This window comes from Callospermophilus lateralis, chromosome 5, assembly GCF_048772815.1.
Source record: "Callospermophilus lateralis isolate mCalLat2 chromosome 5, mCalLat2.hap1, whole genome shotgun sequence".
Lineage (NCBI taxonomy): Eukaryota > Metazoa > Chordata > Mammalia > Rodentia > Sciuridae > Callospermophilus > Callospermophilus lateralis.
In genome coordinates this window covers 59,128,188-59,153,656 of record NC_135309.1, presented here as the reverse complement: position 1 = coordinate 59,153,656, position 25,469 = coordinate 59,128,188, and the positions used below count along the sequence as shown (strand labels likewise).

The following is a 25,469-nucleotide window of genomic DNA, read 5'->3' as shown; positions in this document are numbered from 1 at the left end:
TCTTTAATGAAAACAAGTGATTTGAAACTTCATGCAGATATGACATTTTAAATACCTAACTTTCATAATATAAGGTAAAACAGTCTTAGGTAGGCAACTACTGGGAATTTAAAAAATGTCCATAATATCGGATCACATTCAGTATCTAGTATATGACCAAGTTAATTAATAAGTCAAAAACAATGTTGGTCGTGAATTGGCATGAACATACTTTATATACAAAGATAGGAAAAATTGTGCTCTATATGTGTAATAAGAATTGTAATGCAATCCACTGTCATGTATTTAAAAAAAATAATAAAATCAATTAAAAAAAAACAATGTTGGGTGCAGCGGTGCATGCCTGTCGTCCCAGCTACTGGGGAGGCCGAGACAAGAGGATCATAAGTTCCAGGTCAGCCTTAGCAACTTAGCAAGACCCTGTTCTAAAATAAAGAAATAAAGGGTTGGGGCTGTAGCTCAGTGATAGAGCATCCCTGGTATCCTTCTCGAGTACCAAAAATCCCTAAAACAAACAAATTAATGAAACAAAATAAAACTCAACAAAAAATCCACCAAATTCACAACCAATATTTCTTTGAAAAGCTTTTGATATTTATTTGCTTCTGCATAAACAAGAGGGAAGAACCTTCAATATAAACCTTTTTTAAGTCTCTATCCTTAAAATTGCCTAAGAGTTCTTACAATATAGAAAAAAACAAATTTGAATGCATTTGTAACAGCTTAATTATGTGTGTCCCATCTGGATCTTTTAATGGAATGTTTTGAAACCAAAGCATAATTTACCACAAAGACAAATCAGAAAAAGAAATTAGATTTTTGAGTGGTGTGTTACAATGACCTGGACAAAACCAATTATCAACTAGTAAAATACTCTTAATAATTAGCACATGCAACAGAGAAAATTAAATCCTATGTAATATACTGTAAAGTATGGTGTCAGACATAAGCCATCTTTAAATGTTTCTATCAATTGTATTCATCTCTCCCCATATATTAATTTTTATTTGAAACATGAAACAGTTCTCTTTTCTCCTGATTCTCATGTTTATCAGTGCAAGTAAAACAAAGCAATCTCAATAAAAATGGGTTATTACAATGTTATTTTAGAAAGATCTATTCCTCAAAATGTCCAAAATGTTCTTAAAAGATGTCCAAATCGTGAGAATGATCAACCTCAATGGCCTCCTCTGCATCCAACTTGGTTTCACCATGTCCTTCCTGAGGCTCATCAAGAGAGGCCAGGGCCTCATTTGTGTCACTTGCAAAAGTTTCTCGTGATGTATCATCTTCTTCTTGAAAATTCAAACTTTTAATGGCTTGTTTCATCTTTTTACCCAATATTTGTGTCCTCCTTTTCCTAGCAGCTTTTTTATTTTCATATTCCTTTTGATTTTCGATGTAGAAAATATCCTATAATAAAAAAGAAAAACTTTAGTAAAACAAAACAAAACCACTTATTAAAAGATAGTCAATCATTATCTCTATTTCTCACAAAAAATAAGCAAATATTAGTAGACTCAGTATCAGACACAGTCTAGCATCTTAAGTATTGACTGCAAGTAAAGATTGAAGCTATAATTCAAATCCAATCACGTGTTGGATTTAGGGATCATGCTTATTCTACCTGAACACATCAAGTCTATAGTCAAGTTTTCTAAATGAAAAGATATAATACAAAAATCATGTTGTTTAGAGTTTAAGTAAAATGTAATTGATCACAACAAGACAGAAGCCTTTGGAATAAAGATTTACTAACTTTGAAATGTCATTCTAACTTATGTAATGTTCATACTAAGAAATCAAACCGTGAGCCACTGCACATGCCTCTAATCCCAGAGACTCAAAAGGCTGAGGCAGCATATTGCAAGTTCATGGCCAGTCTGGGCAACTTAGCAAAACCCTGTCTCAGAATAAAAAACCAGGTGCAGTGGTGCACGTCTATAATCCCAGTGGTGCCTCAGCAACAACTAGGCACTAAGCAACTCAGTAAGACCCTGTCTCTAAAATAAAACACAAAGATAGGGCTGGGATGTGGCCCAGTGCTCCAGTGCTCCTGAGTTCAATCTCCAGTACTCCCCACCCCGAAAAAACAAAAAAATGAAAAACAAATCAGGGCTGGGGATGTGGCTCAGTGGTCGAGCGCCCCTGAGTTCAATCTCCAGCACCCCCCACCCAAAAAAGGAGAGAGGTTGAGGATGTAGCTCAGTGGCAGAATGTCCCTAGATTCAATGCACAGAACAAAATAATAAAATATTATATGAAAAAGAAAAAAACATAAAATAATGTGGGAAATTTGATACAGATAACTATGTAGAGATATAGAGAAATCAAACTAGATCATGGATTTAAAGAGAAGGCCAAATGAACTACACTAAGACAGGGAAGGTTTAAAAGGAAGTTGGTATAGATAGGATACACTTCTGAAACCCTATTATCCTCTGGGAAAGGACTCCTAAAATTTGTAGCCAAGTCTGTCCCTATCATTCTCTAAAGTACACAAAGTAAGAATGCCTTGTTTATGAAAAGTACTATGGAGAATGGTGAGATAAAGGGGACTCACTCCTAAAATTTATGCTAAATAGTTACAAGTAGCACACATTAGCAAAGGAAGGAGTAAAGAACTTTGAAATAAAGGGGATAAAGGAAAAAGTTCAGAATATGAGTGTTCTGACAAAGAGAAAGAATATTTGCTAAAGAAATGAGGAAGGTCGGAGGGTGGAGAAAGAGGATAAGAAAAAGAACAGAAGAGCTACAAAGGTGAATTCAAAGTAGGCTAGTTATCATTTACCAAGTGAATATTTTTATATGCCAGTCATGCTAAAAACTTCACACATTAACTCATTTTATCCTCACAAAAACTTTATGAGGTAGGTATACTATCCCTTTTTTCAGAGAAAAAAAAAAATGAGGCAAAAGATTACAGAGCTAACATGAGAAAGTACAAGGTCTAAACTCAAGACTGGGGAGGTGCATGTAGCTCAGCTAAGCGGTAGAGTGTTTGCCTGGCATGTGAGGCCCCGGGTTCCACCCCTGACATGGTGGTGGTGGGGGGAAGGTCTGAACTCATATAATTTCTCCAAATCTATATTCTTTTTCTTTTCTTTTTTCCCCTAGTACCAGGGATTGAACCTAGGGGCACTTAAGCAGTGAGTTACATCCCTAGTCCTTTTTATTTTCTATTTTGAGACAGGGTCTCACTAAGTTGCTGAGGTTGGCCTTGAACTTGCAGTCCTCCTGCCTCAGCCTCTGCTTCTGAGACTATAAGCATGTGCTACCATGTCTGGCTCAGATCTATATCCTTAAAATCTATTTATACTGCCTTCACAAAAGTTTAATAATTTGGCATTTTTTTAAGAGTGTATTTGTCAAGTATAAAGATAAAAATAAGCTTCATGAAGTATTTTTATTTTATGTGGAAGCACAGTAAGCATCTTCACATAAATAATGTCAAGTAGAATAATGCTTGGCAACACAGTAATTTTATAAAGTTCCCCTTTCCTTTCAAAGATGGCAATCCTTTCTAAAAAGGAACTTCATTCCTACAAGCTATGGATTTAATAGAATAAAGTAGGGAATAGCCCAAAGAAATATCGTTGCAACATACTCTCACAATAAATGCAGACAAAAGAAAATCTAAGGGAAATATTTTTGCATCCCATATTCACCAAGTAAAGAACCTGACTACATACTGTTTTATAAAGGGAGACTGTTAGGCTGTGCCTTTAAAAAAATGGCAACTTGGGCTGGGGATGTGGCTTAAGCGGTAGTGCGCTTGTCTGGCATGCGTGCGGCCCGGGTTCGATCCTCAGCACCACATACAAAGATGTTGTGTCCGCCAAAGAGAAATTGAAAAATAAATACTGAAATTCTCTCTCTCTCTCTTAAAATAAATAAATAAATAAATAAAAATTAAAAAATGGCAACTAAACTTTTATTTATTCATGAACTTTGTTATTTTTTAAAAACTGAAGTAATTACAAGTTCACTCAAACAAAAACAAATAAAACCATAAATGGTAAATGCAAATCATGTTCCATAATTAAAAAATTAAATAATATCAAATTTTGAATTCTGAAAACCCTCCGATGTATAATAATACTCACATAAGGAATTCTCAGGAACACAAAAATTGTCAAGAATACCTTCTAGCTGTCTTGCTGGCACATGCGTGTAATCCCAGTGGTTCAGGAGGCTGAGGCCCTAGGCAACTCAGTGAGACCCTGTCTCTAACAAAAAAGGGTTGCGAATGTGGCTTGGTGGTTAAGTGCCACTGTTCAATCCCTGGTACCAAAAAAACAAACAAACAAACAAACAAAACCAAAACAAAACACCTTCCAGTTCATAAGAAATATCAAAAGATGGAGGAAAAAATGGAAAAAAAGTCACAAGGAGACAATCACCAGAACATTAATAGGATAAACTAACATTCTATTAAATAAGCATCATTCAAAAGGACTTAAATGATAAGGGAGGAAAATGCGGGATTAAAAATAACAAAACATACGAGGGGCTGGGGTTGTGGCTCAGTGGTAGCGCACAGGCATGAAGCACTGAGTTCAATTCTCAGCACTACATACAAATAAATAAAATAAAGGTCCATCAACAACTAAAATATATATTAAAAAAACCCATATGATAACTGGAACATGGAAACCTATATTGGATCCTGGTTGAGGTGGAAAATATAAAATAAATTATTAGGACAACTCAGAAAATTGGAACAAGGTCTCAATATTGGATCTTAGGACATACTTGTTGAAATAATGAGGCTGAACATCATGATGTTTGCTACTTATTTCCAAATGAAACAAAAAAAAATTCAACAGGTAAAGCAGGAATGTCAAAATAAGACAGCCATGGCATTGCATGCCTGTTATCTCAGTGATTTGGAAAGTTGAGGCAGGAATATCACTAATTAGAGACCAGGCTGGGCAACTTAAACTCAAAATTTTTCTTCTGGCATTGGGGATTGAACTCAGTGCTCTTTATCACTGAGCCATATTTCTAGCCCTTTTCTTTTTTCTTTTTTTAATTTTAAAGAGAGAGTGAGAGAGGGAGAGAGAGAGAGAATTTTTAATATTTTATTTTTTGGTGGACACAACATCTTTGTTTGTATGTGGTGTTGAGGTTCGAACCCGGGCCGCACGCATGCCAGGCAAGCGCGCTACCGCTTAAGCCACATCCCCAGCCCCCTTTTCATTTTTTATGTTCAGACAGAGCCTAAGTTTCAGAGGCTGACCTCAAACTTGGGATCCTCCTGCCTCAGCTTCTTCTGTTGCTGGGATCATAGGTGTGCACATTCACACTTGGCTTCAAAATTACATATTTTAAAAAGGGCTGGGGATGTATCTCAGATGTACAATGCTCTGTGTTCCAGCCCTAGTACTGGGAGGGGATGGACATGAAACATCAACCATCAATGTCATTTTGGTAAAGAATATATGGGCATTAATCTTATTACTCCATCTATTCTGCATGTTTAAAAATGTCCATTAATAAAAAATTTTAGGAGGATTGAAAAAATAATTACATGCTAAGAGAACAGGACTGTCGTAAAAATAAAAATCTCGATCTTGGCTCTGAAAGGGAAGAAAAAGAGGAGGTAAGCCTTCACAAAATGTACAAAGACAAAATTGGTCCATTTAAGGCAGAGCAGGCGATGAAGTTGGAAAGCAAACCCAGAGGCTGAGTGAGCAGAGGTGAAATCACAATGGAGCTTCAAAGCCAAGAACATTATCATTACCTTAATTTGTTCTTCACTGATACTTGGGGTGTTTTTTAGGAGATTCAGAAAAACTCCACCTGGTGTTCTTCTTCGGCTACCATTCTACAAAAAATAAACAAAAACAAACTGTGAACTACATACGACTTTTCTTTTCTTCTTTTTTTTTTTTTTTCAGTGCTAGGAACTGAACTCATGGCCTTGAATGTGTCACAAGTGCTCTACAAGTGAGTTTCCATCCCCAGTCCTCAAACTAGACTTGTCCCAGGAATAGCCAACGTATCTTTTAAGAGACAAGTGTAAAGAGATAGAAGGAATACCAGATTTCAAACCCAATCCTAATTCTGACTCTTTTTTTTTAAAGAGAGAGAATTCTTTTTTTAAAAAATATTTGTTTCTTAGTTTTCGGCGGACGTGGTGCTGAGGATCAAACCCAGGGCCGTGAGAATACCAGGCGAGCATGCTACCGCTTGAGCCACATCCCCAGCCCCTAATTCTGACTCTTAAAATGACTGGATTTTCTGCTTTTATCTGCCATCTGGACAAATCGGTCCATATTCTGATATTAAAATATATCATAAAACTTCAATAATTAATAGAGTGGTAATAAAACTAAAAGGATAAATGTAATAGAATAGAAAATCCAGAAAGAGAGTCAAATATTTGAGAATTTAATGGATAATAGTATCTCCAATCTGAGCAATATAGGGAAATTTATTAATACCTCATGTCTTACACTATGATTAATTAAAGATTTAAGTATACATAAGGATAGGATACATAGAGAAAAACAGTTGCTTTTTTACCTTTTTTTTAAGTACTGGGGGACTGAACCCAAGGAACTTTATCACTGAGTCACATCCTTAGCCTTTTTAATTTTTTAACTTAAGAGTCTTGCTAAGTTGCTAAGGGCCTCACTAAATTGCTGAGGCTCATCTTGAACTTGTGATACTCCTGACCCAACCTCCTAAGTCACTGGGATTACAGGAGTATGTCATCCATTGCATGCTTCTCACTATTCATGGTAGTTATGTTCTTTCAAGTTGCCCCAAACACTGAATTAGCAAATAATGAAATAGAAAATAAGTGGTTGTTTGTGCAAGCCACTGACACAACCTGTTTGTCAATGGATCAAAATGTAGCTTTGTCATATTTGAATATGTTTATAAAGACATCTTATTTAAAATATACTATTGGGCTGGGGATGTGGCTCAAGCTGTAGCGCGCTCGCCTGGCATGCGTGCGGCCCGGGTTCGATTCTCAGCACTACATACCAACAAAGATGTTGTGTCTGCCAAGAACTAAAAAATAAATATTAAAAAAATAAATAAAATAAAATAAAAATAAAATAAAATAAAATATACTATTGGAGTTGAAGGTATAGCTCAGTGGTAGAAAGCATGTTTAACAAGCATAAGGCCCTGGGTTTAATACTCAGCACGGCATATACACACACATAAATAAATATATTCATTAACATTGAACTCATGGCTAACTACACTATATAAATCATGCCTAAACGAAGCTTATCTAACTCATATTTTCCCTGTAAGGCAAGTCACAGAAGCACCCAACACTACCCAAGGGATGGGGGTGCTTTTTTTAGTACTGGGGATTGATCCCAAGGGAGCTTAACCACTATACCACAACCCCATCTCCCCTTTCTTTTTTTTATTTTGAGACAGGGTCTCACTAAGTTGCCAAGGCTGGACTCAAACTTGCAATTCTCCTGATTCAAGCTTCTGAATAGCTGGGATTATCAGTATGTACTGCTATGCTCAGCTTGAGGGGGTGGTGGTGCATTTTAAACAGCTAACTCACCAGAAATGTGAAGCACAATAGTGTGGAAAGCATGGCATTAAATAAAAAGACATTGAAAAGGACACTTGCTTACAGAATTAGAGTTGAAAGATACAGAGTGTTGCCTCATTCACCTTAGGCTGGGAATGTATGCACTGGGCAAATTCAATTTTTTTTTGATCACTCTGCATATCTATGAATAACTGTAAAAACAAACTACTAATATTGATTTTGAATTTATAAGTAACTTTTAGCAAGTAGGCAAATATGCAAATATAAAATCAACAAATAATGAGACCAACATATGTGAGTGTGTGTGTACACATGTAATATAACAGAAATAAAAAACTATAATGCCACCAGTCATTGGCAACTTAAAAAGAATGAAGAGCCAGGTACAGTGGTGCACACCTGCAATCCCAGAAGCTCAGGAAGCTAAGGCAGGAGGATCACAAGTTTAAAGCCAGCCTCAGCAACTTACTGAGGCCCTAAACAACTTAGTGAGACCCTGTCTCAAAATAAAAAAATAAAAAAGGCTGGGGATATAGCTCAGTGGTTAAGTAACTCTGGGTTCAACCCCTGGTACCAAGGCAGGGGAAAAAAGGGGACTCTCTTTATTTATTTATATGTGGCGCTGAGAATTGAACCCAGTGCCGCACACATGCTAGGCAACCACTTTACCACTAAACTACAATCCCAGCCCTGGGGCTCTCTTTTTCTTACATTTTCCATCTAATTTGTTGGGATATCCTGTTGGTGTCACCCAGAATCTGACCACTTTTTCCATGCCAGAGTTATCACTGTGGTCCTACCCACATTATCTCTCACCTGCATTATTAGCCTCTTAAAACACCTTTACTGCTTCCACCCTTATCCACCATCCTCTTCAGTCTATTCTCAACAGAACTGCTTATGTCATCTATTCAAAACTCTTTAAGAGCTATTTCATAGCAGATGTGATGGCACACACTTGTGATCCCAGCAACTGGGGAAGCTAAGACGGAGGGGGGGGCTGATGGATGTAATTCAGTGGTAAAGTCCTCCTGGGTGAAAATCCCTAGTACCCACCCCATAAATAAATAAATAGCCATTTCATTAAAAATAAAAGCCAAATTCTTTAAGGTGCAAATGATGCCCCATTAGATCTTGTTGCACATTATCTCTCTGACCTTATATCCCACTTCTCTAAAGCACTCTGCTCTAGTTACAAAGATCCTTTGTTGAAACCAGGTACCAGGAAGAGAGATTAGGGTGAAGAGAGACAACTGAATCTTCCAAGGACAAAGCTGAAGACTATCTTCACTTAAAATTCTGTATATTAATTTTAATTTCTGATAATATTGCATTAAAATATCATTTGTCTTGATTACTGAGTTTTTTGGCACTCCATCAAATTTTGTACCCAAAGCAAGCAATAGCTTACTTTACCCTATTTCTAGTCTGCTAAGTAGCTTTTACTTCTAACATGGCTGTTACTTCTACCTGGCCTGTTCTTTTTGTAGTACGGTTTCACATTCTTCCAAGTCTTTGTTCAAATTTCTAACCTAACCACTCCTGTTTATTAGTGAGTGGTTACCTCCATTTGATCAATTTTGGTGTTTAATAGATACTTCCTATACTTCTATTTGATCTATTTCTTTTTCCATGGATATATCACATTCTAGTTCATTTGAAGTTATTTGTCGTTTATAGACTATTTTCCTCTCACCCTCAACTACAACATAAGCTCCCTGTTCTAGAATAGGCTTGGCACATGGCAGTCACTCAATCAATAATTGTTCAAAGAAAGAATGTATCAAGAGGAAGTGAATTTCAATTTGTACCTTCTTAACATTTAGTACATTTACCATTAGTTCACTGGAATACAAAATTTTATTACTACAATATTGAAATACCCAATCTTTACATAATAGAACATCCCCGTCCCTTTTAACAAGAAATGCAGTCCAGCAGAAGAAAGGAACTTTCCTATTTTTAATATTTATTTATTTATTTATTTTTATGTGCCAACGATGGAACCCAGTGCCTCACACGTGCAAGGCAAGTGCTCTACCACTGAGCTACAGCCCCAGTCCTCAAAGAACCTTAATAGACATAAACAGGTATGTCAGTGTATGATTATTAAAATTTGTTTTGTTGATGACTTCTGTAATTTATGTTGACAGGCTATTTCCTCAGCCAATGCTGCTAACTCTCTAATTTGCTTCTTTCTCTTCATTTCCATAGCATACTATTGATCTACTCTCTTGTGCTGTGAGAACTGGATAAAAATAAATTACAAACCAGGAATAACAAGAGGGAAACCATTCACACTCAGATCTTCACCCTGTGGTGTAAGCTGAATTGAATGAGATCTGCAAAACCATTCTAGAACTGCCACTGCCTGTGATCAGGCCCTGGCCAGATGTGCTCTTTTCATCATTCTGAAACAATAAACTGTGTTTCTCCACTTTCTTTATTGCTCCCCTACCCCAGGAGCTATTTCAGATTTTTTCCTTTTGGTCTCCACCACCCATGATATTGTAATATAAATGGATCACTGTAAATCTGTCTGGGCTTTATAACATAACAATAGTGAATTTAAGAATGCATGAATCAGGGCTGGGGTGCTCAGGCCAAAAGCACTTAACATGGCAATTTGAGAGGTCCTGGGTTTAATCCCTAGTGCCACTGTAAAATCCTTACTGAGATAGGGATTTAGGAGAGGGAGGGAGGGAGGGAGGGAGGGAGGGAGAGAGAGAAAGAGAGAGAGATTGAATCTTAAAGGAAACACCCACAAGCCACTGAAGGGTTAGAGAGCATAGTTGTAAATCTTGAGCATCACGCCCCTGTAAAATGAGGGAAATATGAAAGCGCAGGGAAAACTGGCACAAAATTGTGCACCCTCACCCTGGATGCACCTCCAGTCCAGCTCCAGATACAGCCCTTAAATATTGGATCCCCAGCCCAAGTCAGGGCTATTTCTCACTTTAAACAGCCCATATTCTCCCTTGAATGTATATCGACTTCCTAAATAAACCTCTGTTTATGCCTTTGTCTGGTTTGTGCTGAAATTCTTTTCTGTCACCATATGCCAAGAACCCTGTTTAGACCCTTCTCCACAGACATCTCTACTATCACATCTTGACACAGGTTAATCTTCATTTTATACCTAAGGGAACTGAGACTCTAAGGAGTCGTATAATTAAACCAAATTGCAGTTGAAAAGTTGTATTTCAAGATCTATGTTCTCAAAATTCGCACTTCTAGACTCCTACCAGACTCCTGTCTTAAAATTTTAGGTGCTACCTTTAATGAATCATATAGGGATATGTTGTCAACTTCCTAATAACAGACTACAATTTATGTTTTTTTGTAAGGAAAGTATTATTGAAAACAAGAGGGTGCCAAACTTTTATATTCAGTTCTCACTCTTAATTTTGTCTGAAACACATTGCAATAATGTATGGTAAGAGGTCCAAAAGAGGTAAGTTCACTTTCTAGGGTGAAAAAATCATGACAAACAATTCTAAAATACAAACTGTGAATCAGTCTTACCATTATAAAAAGGCCACCATTTTGTTCGACTTCCGCAGTTTCCATTAGAAGTTCAATTGCCTTTTTGTTCCCAATTATTCTTACTACTCGGGCTATCAGATCTTTCTTTGGTTCTTGTAACCTGAAAAGAAACAAAGTAAATTTAACCTTTTACTTGTTGTTGATGAAATCTACTTTAATCACCAGTATAGCCCTTAACTAGAATCAAATCCCTATTCTAATAACATTTGCTTTTCTAAATATTCAATAATTAATTGAGTCACTGACATGGAAACATCCTAATTTGGGGTCATGCAAAGAGACAGTAACTTCAGGGTTCCATATCAAGTCTTATACTTGACATTTTTATTTGCTTTACTGGATTATGGCAGATTTCAAAATACATATATGCACATGCAGCAAGGTGAATATAAGCCTGAGTGCAAAAAAGGTAAACGTAAAAGTTGGTTTTCCTAATTCCAGAGATATCTGGGAGCTTTAAACTGGATAGTATCAAGCCAGGCATGATGGCACACATCTATGATCCCAGCTTCTCAGGAGGTTGAGGCAGGAAGATTACAAATTTAAGGCTAGCTTGGGCCATTTAGTGAAACCCTGTCTCAAAATAAAAAATTAATGGGCTGGGGATGTGGCTCAAGTGGTAGCGCGCTCGCCTGGCATGCGTGCGGCCCGGGTTCGATCCTCAGCACCACATACAAAGATGTTGTGTCCACCGAGAACTAAAAAAAAAAAATAAATATTAAAAAAATAAATAAATAAAAAATTAAAAATTAAAAAATGGGCTGGGTTATGCAGCTCAATGGTACAGTGATTGTCTAGCATGTGTAAGGCCCTGGGTTCAATCAATCAATTAAAAACAATCAATTAAAAACAAAACACAAAGCTTGTGAAAAACACATGACTTATAAATTTACCACCCACTAAGCAATTCTACTCCTAGGTATTTACCTAAAAGAAATGAAAATGTATTTAATGATAGCCAAAAGTGGAATATTCATATCCATCAGACATGGACATATACAGATCTAAAAGGGAATTAAGTACTGATTCCTGTATAACATGTATCATTCTCAAAAAGACTTCACTAAGTGAAAGAAACCAATCATAAGAACACATATCTGATTCCATTTGTCCAGAAAAGGCACATCTGTAAAAACAGAAAATAGATTAGTAGTTGTCTGGGAATGAGCAATGATTAATTGTAAATGGACGTACAAATATGAAGGATCTTATTGGGTTATGGAAAGGTTTTAAAATTAGGAAAACCAACTTTTAGGTTTATCTTTATTTCATGGCATTAAGCACACACCTATAATCCCAGCAACTTGAGGAGGCTGAGGCAGGAGGATTGCATTGCTGAGACAAGCACTGGCAACTTAGTAGGACCTTGTCTCAAAATAAAAAATAAAAAGGGCTGGGGACATAGCTCAATTGTGGAGTACTCTTGGGTTCAATCCCAAGTATTGCCAAACTCCAACATTTGAAAATGAGTGAATATTATCAAATGTAAAATATATCTCAATAAAATAAGAATCACAAATGAGCACTTAATACATGAGTTTAAAAAATGTTTTGTGGGGGCTGGGATGTGGCTCAAGCGGTAGCGCACTCGCCTGGCATGCGTGTGGCCCAGGTTCGATCCTCAGCACCACATACAAACAAAGATGTGTGTCCGCCAAAAACTAAAAAATAAATATTAAAATTCTCTCTCTCTCTCTTTAAAAAAGATAAATGTTTTGTGGTGGGCTGGGGTTGTGGCTCAGTGGTAGAGTGCTTGCCTGGCATGTGTGAAGCTCTGGGTTCGATCCTTAGTACCACATAAAAATAATAAATAAATGGGCTTCGGGCATGCTAGGCAGGTACTCCACCACTTCACTACATCCCCAGCCTAAAAATGTTTTATTTAAAGAGCTATACAGCACTAAATAAAAGTTCATGAAAGTATATACAAATTATCCTACCAGGCCTGTCCAAATTTAAGAAAACAAATGTATTCAGATAATCAAATAAGCCTAGTTAATTCCATAAATAAAAAAAAAAAAAGTCTCAAAAAGGAACATCATTATTAAAGTATTTTGCATTTATGCCCTGTAAACAGAAGATATCTGGTCAAATGTTCATTTATAGGTCAAATTTAAATGCTTACCTGAAAGAAATTTCATCAGCCACTTTCTCTTGAGAATCTTCTTCTGTGATCTCATATCGGCCTTTATAGTTCATTTCTAGTCTGTATCCTACTCTATCTTTGACAGGCCGTTTCCGTTTCAGATGACCTTGCCCATTTTCCTCTTCCCTTGACCCCATATTTTTGCTGCTGTGCATATATTCATCTAGTTCTTTATCTAGTTCTTTTGTACATTCTTGAGATTCCCTTTTAAGTTTCTTAGCAAGTAAATAATTGTAGGTTTCAGATTGTCTGCTTTTGTCAATAGTGCCCTCCATTCCCAAGATACCAAGTTCAGTGGCCACTGCATCTTGATTCTGTTCCTGTAGTACGGCACCCCATATGTTGTTAACTTTCTTTGCCCCACCAACAGGTGGTTTCTCACTGTTCTGGTCAAATTGAAAAGGCTCCGATTTGGAAGGAGGATTAAGACACTTCTGACGCTTGCGTTTCCAAAGAGAGCTATCATCATCTGAATCAGAAAAACTTTCTTCACTTGAATCCACACTTTTAACAGTCCGATAATGTGACACTGGTACATAGGCTGTTGCAGTGCTCTGGAAGGGCCTCACAGCACTGTCCCCATCTAGCACTTTCTGCAAGTGAGAGAAAATAGAGTCAATTCCATAAAACATAGCAACTCTACCCACCAAGAGTTATTTTTAAAAACTCATTTAGATTCATCTGAAGTATTCTGAAACAAAACTCATCTCCAAAGACATTTCTGAAATCAATCCAGTCCCCACTTTTCCAAAATTCCACATGAAATTGCTGATGAGGGGGTGGGGGATGGCAGGTTAACCAAGGATTGAACTCAGAGGCACATGACCACTGAGCCACATCCCCAGCACTATTTTGTATTTTTGTTTGGAGACAGGGTCTCAATTGCTTAGCGCCTCACTTTTGCTGAGGCTGGCTTTGAATGAGATCCTCCTGTCTCAGCCTCATGTGCACCACTGTGCCCCAGGAAATCTGCTAATTTTAAAGCCACAAATTTAATTTCCACAGCTAAAGCATCACTTTGTTTTAAAAGGTCTCCTAGAAATTTACCAAAGCTTTCAATTCTCACCTTTAAAAGATTTCAATCTTTTCAGTTATGACCAGAATGTGTGAAAATGATATACACAGTAATTGTTACTGGCAGGATTTGTTATCTATTTCCAAAGATACCTATCTTAAATTTGGACACAACTTCCCTTATATGGATGGTTCTGTGACTGTACTCCTTTTAGAGTAGATGGTGAACTCCTAAGAGGAAAAATTCTAACCAATGCTTTCAAAACCGCAGATTTCATGGCATTAAGTTAACCAAGTCACAGGCCAATTTATATAAAACAACTCGAAAGAGATTGAAAAACAAAATAATCCTGGTTTCAATTTTGTAAGACATTTAGATGCAAAATAAGTCACTTTTTCATTTTAGAATAATTTTTGTACAATCTTATGGGGTTTAATATGATGTCTAGACACATCCATACTCTGGGTATACTCACATTAGAGTAATTAGCATATTCAACTCAAACATTGATCATTTCTTTGTGGTCAAATATTCAAAATCCTCTCCTAGTTATTCTCCCCCACCCTTTACTGGGGATTGAACCTAGGATCTTGCACATGCTAGGCAAGGATTCTACCACTGAACTACATCCTAGCCTTTTTAAATTTAGAGATGGCCGGCCTTGAATTTTTGATCCTTCTTGTAGCCTCCTGAGTAGCTGGGATTAAGGCATGCAACGCTGCACTTGGCTGCTTGTAGCTTTTTTGAAATATACATTAACTATAGTCACCCTACTGTGCTAGACAACATTTGAACTTATTTCTCCCAACTCTTTGTGTTTGACTTTTGCTTTTTGTACTAAACACTAAATCGATTAAGTATTTGTTCATCTACTATATGCTAGAAATGGGGGTGGAGGTGATTAAGTGAGTAAGAGGATAGCCTCTCTACTTTCCAATAATAACAGAAGCTAACACTCCTGGAGCATTACTGTGTGAGTATGCTTCATCCAATTTTCACAACTCTACTGATAACGGCACCTAAATAGTGTGGCTAAATAACCCGCGGGTTAGACAGTGGAGCGGCTGGGATTTGAACACTGGCAGCTTGGCACCAAAGACCTCTCAAAGAGGTAGCTACCTAGCACGGGGGAATTCACAACAAATTCCCCCTTAGAAAAGACAAAACCTAGTGTCACGGTACTGTAGGACAAAGCTGGGCTCGGTGGGGAGACGAAAGACCAGGCCCCCTGGTCGTGCAATGAGCTTCATTCTTGGAGCTCTGTTTCCTCATCTGCCGTGGACGGTAAGAAACACCAGAGGTAACGCTGGGTCTTTGTCCCCAGGTTCCACGTTTTTGGCAAATTCTGTTCTTCCAAACCAACCAACCAACCTAACAGCTCTGGAGTGGGGAAGCCGGTTAAGTTTAGAAAAAGAATAGCAGAGCTCGGAAGGCTGAGAAGAGAGGCCGGAGCCGCTGCACGCCCTTCTCGGAGGCCACACGGCTCTCGGGGCCCGTTTCGCCGCGCGCTGCCCGCTGGTGTTCGCACGCCCCGCGGCCGCTGCCAGCGCCCCCGACCCAAACCACCCCACAGCCCCCAGCCGCCCGGCGCCCACTCCAAAGCCCTGTTTCATGCGCGCCCGCCGGGAGACCGTCGCGCTCCCTCCCCTCCCCGCCGCCCGCGCCAAGCTTGCAGCTGGGGCTCCGCGCGCCCGGATTCTTCGGCCGCCCGGATTTGCACTCACCGGCACTTGGAGAGGCCTATCGCTGGCTGCGACCGTCATGTCGGAATCCGAGTCGGAGAGCTGCCCGTCTTCCATGTCGCTGGCTTCCAGCGCCATCTTCCAGCGGCGCGGCGCGGCGGGTCAGAAAAGCACTTCCGGCGGCGGCGTGAAGGCCTGGCGGCGCGGCTCGGGCGCCCCCGCGCGCCAGAGGGCGTGGGACCTACGCGGGACCTAGACTGCAGCGCGTCGCTGGGCGGAGCGCCTGGCCGCTCAGGGTAAACGAACCTGCCCTACGCCTCCAGCACTTTTTTTTCCAGACTTTGTCTTGGTGTAAACACAAACCTGTGCGGGAAAGCGGTCGTCTGGGGTTCCTCCCGCGTCCTCACACTCCTTGCCTGGATGCCCTGAGCGAGCCTCCACGCTTCTGCTCTCGCTCCTCCACAGTCCATTCCACCTGAAGCTTTAGGCGGGAGTGAGGGACCAGACGGGAACCCGAGGTCACTGTCCTTCCCGACCTCTAGGGGCTTCTCTGCTCATACTAGTTCTCTGCATGGCAAACAAGCCCCAGCAGTCCGTCACGCGGCCAATGGCGCGGGTCAGTCGCTCTCCCCAGCCCTTGGTGCTGCTCGGGACATCCTTTATTTTCCAGGCTAAATGCCTTTGCTATTGCTGTTCTCCTGCCTGGAATCACCGGCCTCCCGGGCCACCCGCTCCTTACAAACATTGTTCTCTCACGGTATTCTGGTTTTTGATCAAATGTCACCGCTGAGAGGCCTTAACCTTCTTCAGCCACCCTAAGTAAAACAGGGTAATGTCATTCTTGAACTCCTTATGGTTTTTCTTGGTGGCACTGGTAGTTGTATTTTTAAATTTGCATTTGAGTTTTCCCTTGGGTCTGTTTTATTCACTGCCCCCTCTCCCCCGCCTTGTCTCTCCCAGTTACTTTGTGCACATGACAGGTGATCAAGAAATATTTATTAGAGTGGCTTCCGCCTATAATCCCAGGGACTTGGAAGGCTGAGGCAGGAGGATTGCAAGTTTAGCAATTTAGCAGGCCATAAGCAATTTATTGAGACCCTGTTTCAAAATATAAAATACTGGCGATGTAACTCAGTGTTAAAGTGCCCCTGGGTTCAATTCTCAGTGCCAGCCACAACAACAATAAACCAAACAACCCCCAACCCCCAAAAATAGAAATTTGGCATGGTGGGCACAGGCCTGTAATCCCAGCTTTTCTGAGGGCAGAAGCAAGAAGATTGCAAGTTTGATCAGCCTCAGCCATTTAGCAAGATCCTATCTCAAAAAGAAAAAAAAAAAAAAAAAAAAAGTAAAGTGGCTGTGGAAGTAACTCAGAGATAAAGTGCCCTTGGGTTTAATCCCTAGTATAAAATAAATAAATAGGACTGAGAGTGGAGCTCAGTGGTAGAACCCACTGGGTTCATTCCCCAGTAAGAAGGGGGGGAAAAAAATTTGTTGTGGCTGAGAGTATAACTCAGCATAGCTTAGTGGTAGAGTGTTTGCCTAGCATACACAAGGCCTTGTGTTCCATCCTGCATTGTAAGGAGAAAAAAAAAAAAAGATTCTGATCCATCTCAATTTATGTCTATGTTGTGATATAGTACCAGGATTCAGCTTAACCAGACCAAAGTCACCTTGAGATTTTACTGTCATGGTTTGTCCCTGAGTAACCCTCAGTTTCCTAGCATGAACAAAACCATAAAAACATGTGGGGCTTTATGACTAGACCCTGGTACCATCAGCACCAGGAATGTGTCTGACCTCCTTGATATCAGCTTGTGATAAACTCAATACATTCTGACTTGGACGAATTCTCTTTTGTCCTATTAAATAAATCTCCTATTTTGACCCAATTGTTGGGATCCACTGGTCTTGCTGCCACCTAAGACTATGCTTCTGTCAGAAAATTCCCAATAAACTGCACTCAGTGCAATCCTGGATGTCAGCCTCTTTCTTTGGTTTTTATAGCATCTCAGCACTGGTTCTTATACATTGGAACCAGGTTTTCTGGAACATACAGAGATTGTTTTCTTTTTTTTCTCCATATTGTATCTGTTATCTGAGCACCATTTGTTGAAAATACTTTCTTTTCCCCATTGGATAGCTACTTACTTGTCGGAAAAAAAAAAATCATTTGATGGCTAGGGGTGGTAGAGCATGTACTTTATCATGAATGAGGCCCTGGGTTCAATCCCCAGCTCCAAAAAACAAATCAACCAACCAACCAATCAACAAACAAAAAAATAATTTGAGCATCTGAGTCTATTTTTGAACTCCCTATTCTGTTCTGCTCTTTTTCTATCTTAAGGCTAGTAGCAGCACACTATTTTAATAACTGTAGCTTAGAATAAACTTGGATTGAGGTGTTGTTAGTCCTCTAAATTTGCTTTTCTTAGTGGGGTGTCAGTGAGGTATGGTGGTAATCCTAGCCACTCAGGAGGCTGAAGCAAGAGGATTGCAAGTTTGAGGCCAGCCTCAGCATCTTAGTAACACTGTCAGCAACTTTGTGAGACTTTATCTCAGAAAATAAAAAGGACTGGGGTTGTAGCTCAATAGCAAAGCACCCCTGAATTAAATCCTCAGTACCAAAATAAATAAAAATAAATTTGCTTTGGCTATTCTAGGTCCTTTGCGTTTATTTATTTTTTATTTGTTCTTTTTAGACATATGTAACAGTAGAATGTATTTTGGCATATTATACATACAGGGAGTATAACTTATTCTAATTAAAATCCTATTGTGGTTACTCTGGTAGTGTATTTAAATACAAGGATAGGGACTGGGGTTGTGGCTCAGTGGTAGAGCACTTGCCTAGTATGTGTGAGATTCTGGGTTCGATTTTCAGCATCACGTATAAATAAATAAAGTAAATGCCCATTGACAACTAAAAAAATTAAAAAGTAAATAAATACAAGAATAGGAAAGTTATGTCCAATTAATTCTATTGTCCCTCCTATACCCCTCCTGGCTCCTTTCCTGGTCTTTTCCATTTATACATAAATTTTAGAATTAGTCTGTCTAATCAGATGCAGTGGTGCATACCCATAATCCCAGCAACTTGGGAGGCTGAGGCAGAAAGATCATAAGTTCAAGACCAGCCTCAGCAACTTAGTAAGATCCTGTCTCAAAGTTAAAAAAAGAATGAGGAGGTATGGAGATATAGTTCAGTGATAAAGTATCCCTGGGTAATCCTCACCACCACACCCATTCACCCACACACAAAGTATATATTTTTACCAAAGAAACATCTAGTGGCATTATGTTTGATATTTTGTTGTATCTGCAGATCAATTTGGAGAGAACAGATATCTTAGCAATGTTGGATCTCCAATCCATGTTCATGGGATAGCTATCCATTTATTTAGATCATATTGCATTTCTCAGCAACATTTCATAGTTTTAATATTTTTTTTTTTTTGAGAGAGAGAATTTTAATATATATTTTTTTAGTTTTCGGCGGACACAACATCTTTGTTTGTATGTGGTGCTGAGGATCAAACCCGGGCCACACACATGCCAGGCGAGCGCGCTACCTCTTGAGTCACATCCCCAGCCCTCATAGTTTTAATGTTGTTGGATGTATTCTATTCTAGTTATTCCAAAGTATTTTATTTGAAAAATCATGTTTAAATTAGAACCTGTAATGGTTTAGATATAAGGTGCCCCCAAAAGCTTTTGTGTGAGGCAATGCAAAAAAATTTAGAGGTGAAATGATTAAGAACCTTAACCTAATCAATATATTAATCCCCTCATAGGGATTAACTGGGTTTTAATTGTAGGCAGGAAAGGTATGGTTGGAGGAGCAGGACACTGGGTGCATGCTTTTGGCATGGGAGAGGAATCTCTGTTTCCTGGTGTTTTCCTTCACCATACTCTTCTGTCATGATGTTCTGCCTTACCTCAGGCCCCAAGGAATGGAGTCAGCTGACTATGGACTAAGACCTCTGAAACTACGATCTTCAAAATAACCTTTTTCTCCTCTAATTTTTCTTTTTTTAATTTTTTTTTTTTTTTTTAGTTGTTGATGGACCTTATTTTATTTACTCATATGTGGTGCTGAGAATCAAACCCAGTGCCTCACACATGCTAAGCAAGTGCTCTACCACTGAGCCACAACCCCCACCTCCTCTAAGTTTTCTTGTTAGGTGTTATGTCACAGTGGGAAAAAAACCCAAAAAACAAAAAACTGACTAGAAGAGAACCTTCTTAGTGAATTATAATTTACAAAATTTATAAGCTTTATATGTCCAATTCACTGAATTTTGATAAATAAATAAAGCATGTAAACATCACTACAGTTATGATAATAAACACTTCTGCTATACCAAAAATTTCCCTCCTGTTTCTTTGCTACCAATCATCTCTCCCAATCTTCTGGCTCCTGCACACCTCTGATCTGCTTTTTGTCACCATAGTTTTGCTTTTTCCAGTACATAACATATATAGAGTGATTCAGTATTTCATCTTTGTATTTGGCTTCTTTCACCTAGTATAGTGCCTTTGAGATTAATCTATGACTTTATGAGAAATGACATACGGTTTTCCAAAGTGCTTGTACCATTTTGTATTTAATCAGCAATGAGTGAGTGAGAGTTTTAGTTGATTCACATCCTACCCAGCATTTGGTTTTGTCAATCTTTTTAAGTATAGTCATTTGTATCAGTCAGATACCTTTAGAGAAAGAGAACCAATAGGATATATTTAGAGAGAGATTATTATGAAGAGATTTATTGTGAGAATTGGCTCACCTGATTATGGAGACTGAGACTTCCCACAATCTGCCTTCTGTAAGCTGAAGACTCAGGAAATTCAGTAGCATAGTTCCAATTTGACCCTAGAATATCTCCTGGGCTTCTTGTCTTGCCATGGGATCTCTCCCTCTCTCATCCCCCCCACCATGACACCATTTACCATGTGAGACAACCAAGGGGGTTCTCACCAAAGCCAAGTCAATGCTGGTGCCATGCCCTTGAGCTTCTAGAATTTGAGCTAAATAAATCTCTATTTTATTTTATTTTTATTTTTTGGTACCAGGGATTGGACCCAGGTACCATATATATTATTGGTACCATATATGTTATTATTATATGATATATATGATATTTTCTCACCGTGGTTCATATTTTCATATTATTAATAGTATCATTTGAAAAGTAAAAGGTTTTAATGTTAATAAAGTCCAATTAACAAATTTTTCGGTCTTAAAAATACTCTGAGGGGCTGGGGATGTGGCTCAAGCGGTAGCGCGCTTGCCTGGCACACGTGTGGCCTGGGTTCGATCCTCAGCACCACATACAAAGATGTTGTGTCTGCCAATAACTAAAAAAAATTAAATAAATAAATAAATATTAAAAATTCTCTCTCTCTCTCTCTCAAAAAAAAAAAAATACTCTGAATAACAGCAGTTTTCATCTAAGAGAGCTGCTTTTCTCCCCTGGAAAGGTGAAATTGGGTAATGTTCAATCCCAGGGGTGCTTTACCACTGAGCTACTTCCTCAGCCCATTTTTATAATTTATTTAGAAACAAGGTCTTGCTGAATTGCTTAGGGCCTCACTAAATTGCTGGGACTGGCTTTGAACTCTAGATCCAGATCCTTCTGCCTCAGCCTCTTGAGCTGCTGAGATTATAGGCATGTGCCACTGCACCCAGCTAAATCTCTCTTCTTTATAAAACATCAGGCCTTGAGTATTTTTGTTATGGTAACAGAAATAATAGAAATATATAATAAAATAATAAAAAAATTAAAACACTGAGAACCAGGGGTGCTGATGGTGTAAGTCTCAGTCTGAATGCAGGAGAAGACCAATGTCAGCTCAAGCAGGCAGAGAGAAAGAATTCTCCCTTTCTCTATGTGTGTGTATGTGTGTGTGTGTGTGTGCTCACTCGTGTTTAATCACTGATAAATTGAATGGTGTCCATCAGGTGGTGGAGGGCACCCAATTTGCTTTACTTATTCTATCAATTCAAATGTTAATCTCTTCCAGGAATAGTCTCAGACACATCCAGAAGTAATGTTTAACCAGATATCTGGGTATGCTGTGATCCAGTGAAGTTGGCACATAAAATTAGCCATCACAGCATTTTAGTGCATGTGTAGTAGCATCTCACTGTGGTCTTAATTTGTATCTCCCTAATGAGTAATGATGAACATCTTTTTATTATGGAGGAAGGGCTCACTGCTCCAAGGACACAGACACCAATATTATGACCTCCCATTTTTGTGAAGAGAAAAGGCTTTATTGCATGGCTGACTGGCAAGTAAGCCAGGAGCTAAAAACTCAAATCTGCCTCCTTGATCAGTTGGTATAAATTTAGTGGAGAAATTTATAGAAAGGGATAGGGGAGAGATTGATTGTTGATTAGATGATGGCATGACTCTTCATAAAAGGCATGTTTCCTTTAAGAGTGGAGTTACATTCTGCCTAGGGGATTTTGAGCTTGCGACATCACTGATCAGAATAACTGGCTTCTTCTATACATGTTCATTTGTGCTTGTGTATGTGTTTTTGCATGAATTACTGGAGATTGAATCCAGGTCTTCACATATGCTAGGCGAATATTCTACCACTAAGATAACATCCTCAGCACTTTCAATTTTTTTTTTTTTAGATAAGATCTCACTAAATTTCCCAGGCTGGCCATCACCTTGTACTACTTTAAATCCTACCTAATTGGGATTACAGGCATACGCCACATCATCAGCTCATGTTCATTATTAAAAAACTGGTTCCATATTTTGCAAGACTCATTAGTGAAAGGCCTGGAGGCTTTTCCTGAGAAAAAACCTTAAGAACTTTGTTATTTGTCACTTTCATGTGCTTATCTGACATTTATATATCTATTTTCTTTCTTTCTTTCTTTTTTTTTTTTTTTTGTGTGTGTGTGAGAGAGAGAGAGAGAGAGAGAGAGAGAGAGAGAGAAAGATATTGAGAAACTAATGTGACTCCATTTTTAAAAAATAAATAAATAACAGCAGCTTCTACCTCAAGGCCTGTCCTAAGGAAGGGGGCGTGACCCTTGTCCTTGGAAAAACCCACAGAGCACTCCTAAATACATACCCACCCTGCTGAGTTGTTTGTCTGTAAATAACAGGAGAGGAGAGGTCTGCAGGTGCCATGTGTCCTGTCCCTGACTCAATTGGGCTAGGTGAGGACCCATGGCAACCTCCCTAACAACCTCCAATCATCATAAGACAGGTAAAATACCTGGAATGCCAGATGACCCCCAAGTAGTTTATGGTGGTTGATAACATGTTGGGAAACCATGTAGTTTAGCACGTACACTCCTCGTGGCCTAAGCCAATCAGTTCAAACGAACCCCCTTCTTATACTAACCAATCACCCCTACCCAACTTGTTCTTGCCATTGAATGTGCTAATCAATGTTAAGAGTTGTTGTTTGGGGATGTGGCTCAAGCAGTAGTGTGCTCGCCTGGCATGCATGCGGCCCAGGTTCGATCCTCAGCACCACATACAAAGATGTTGTGTCCGCCGAAAACTAAAGAATAAATATTAAAAAGTTCTCTCTCTCTTTTTTGATTTTCCTGCGGTATGGAATGATTTGCTGTGTGATGTTGTGACACATAGAGTATCTCCCCCAAACCTATAAAATCTCACTGAACAAAGGACCAGGATTCCCTCCATGGAACCGCTGCGTCTAACAGTTGTGAGTCCAGGCTCGAGCTTGCAATAAAAACTCTTGTGTGCTTGCTTTGGATTTGGCTCCTGGAGGTCTATTGGGGTCCCACGAATCTGGCATAACAATATTAAAACCAGGACCTTATTAATGCTAGGTGAGTATTCTTAACACTGAGTTATATCCCAAACCCCGTGTATCTCCTTACATAAAGAATGAAGTTTTTTGTCCATTTTTAAAAACTCAGGTCCTTTTCTTTTTATTGTTGTAAGCATTCCTTATATATTCTGGAGACAAGCCCTTTACCATATATATATATATATATATATATATATATATATATTTATTTATTTATTTTAGTTATAGACAAACACAATACCTTTATTATTTTATTATTTTTATATAGTGCTGAGGATCAAACCCAGGGCCTCACATGTGCTAGTTGAGTGCTATACCACTGAACCACAACCCCAGCTCATACATATTATTATTATATGATATATATGATATTTTCTCACCATGGTTCATCTTTTCATATTATTAATAGTATCATTTGAAAAGTAAAAGGTTTTAATGTTAATAAAGTCCAATTAACAAATTTTTTGGTCTTAAGAATACTTTGAATAACAGCAGTTTTCATCTAAGAGAGCTGCTTTTCTCCCCTGGAAAGGTGAAATTGGGTAATGTTCAATCCCAGAGCTACATAGGCCCTAGAATACTGTTTTCCAGTCCCAAAGAAAGAACTTGGAGTACTCAGCAGAGAGGTTATGGACATTTTATTACTCACTCATTGGCAGCGGCAGGTCTATACCATACCTACAAGCAGGGGCATCTATATGTGATAGGTTACATACTCACTATACAGGTGGCTTTCTTTAGATGTTTATGAATACATCCCTTTACTTTACAACCACAGTCACTCTTCAGATTCTCTCCTGAAGACAGGAGATAAGGAAAGTGCCCAGCTCCCCCTCTCCTTTTCTTTGTTACCACATTCTTTTAGAGACTTTCTTATCTTCCTGAAAGCTATTCAAGGAACTGATTAGTATTTAACTCAACAGACAATAACAGGAAATGTTTTTTAATTGTCACAACTTGGGGACTGGGAATGTGGCTTGGTGGTAGAACACTTGCTTAGCATTTATGAGGCCCAAGTTCAATCCTCAGCACCACAAAATTTAAAAAATAAATAAATAATTGTCACAACTTGATGCTAAACTCTTCTTGGTATCTTTGTCTCCATTTTGCATCTGTCTCCTTTGCTTTGAATGAATCATGTTGGATTTCAGAAACAGTAGGTCTGATTGATAAGAATCGAGTCCCTTGCAGTGGTGAATGCCTGTAATCTCAGTGACTCAAGAGACTGAGGTAGGAGAATTGCAAATTTGAGATCAACCTCAGTAATTTAGCAGTTTATCAAGACTCTGTCTCAAAAAAATAATGAATAAATAAAGGGGAGGTGCTGGGGTTAGGTCCCCAGCACCAAACGAAACTAAACAAAAAACATCTTGAGATGTGTTAAAAAACTGCCCCCCAAGCATTGACAACTTTCTTATCACGGCTGAAAGTGACAAGGCTCCATCTGACCAATCCTGAGATAATGATGGAATAGACCACAGACTGACCAAGACTGCTTGACTAAGCATATTGCTTGTCTATATAATCTAGGAGCTCATGTCAGTACCCCTGACGACAGGGCTGAGAATGCTGCCTGTTGTCTTCCTGGTACAGCTATCCTGATTAAAGTTCCTTTCCTGCTTTTCACCATTACTTATTCTGTTTGGTTTTTGGGTGAATGGCCACCTCTGATTTGTTGTGACCCACCCAAAGCGGGGCCTCTGGCATAAGTCTTTAGTAATATTATCTAGT

General features: G+C 38.8%; 1 protein-coding gene across 1 annotated transcript; it reads right to left on the bottom strand.

Annotated features, from left to right (window-relative positions):
- Positions 1-1,058: 1,058 nt before the first annotated feature.
- On the bottom strand, positions 1,059-16,080 carry Phax (phosphorylated adaptor for RNA export). Its single transcript, XM_076856692.1, has 5 exons — positions 15,969-16,080; positions 13,209-13,822; positions 11,063-11,183; positions 5,747-5,830; positions 1,059-1,413 (listed from the first exon to the last, which is right to left on the bottom strand). Exons 1-5 carry the CDS (start codon positions 16,062-16,064, stop codon positions 1,144-1,146), a joined length of 1,185 nt encoding a protein of 394 aa, XP_076712807.1. The 5' UTR covers positions 16,065-16,080; the 3' UTR covers positions 1,059-1,143.
- Between the last annotated feature and the right edge of the window lie 9,389 nt (positions 16,081-25,469).

Bases quoted from the DNA above. Each gene is read 5' to 3' on its own strand.
- Phax (XM_076856692.1), bottom strand. From the start codon at position 16,064: ATGGCGCTGGAAGCCAGCGACATGGAAGACGGGCAGCTCTCCGACTCG. The intron at 11,184-13,208 runs GTAAGCATTTAA...GTTTCTTTTCAG, and splicing joins GCTGATGAAATTTCTTTCAG to GTTACAAGAACCAAAGAAAG. The intron at 5,831-11,062 runs GTAAGACTGATT...TATTTTTTGTAG, and splicing joins ATGGTGGCCTTTTTATAATG to AATGGTAGCCGAAGAAGAAC.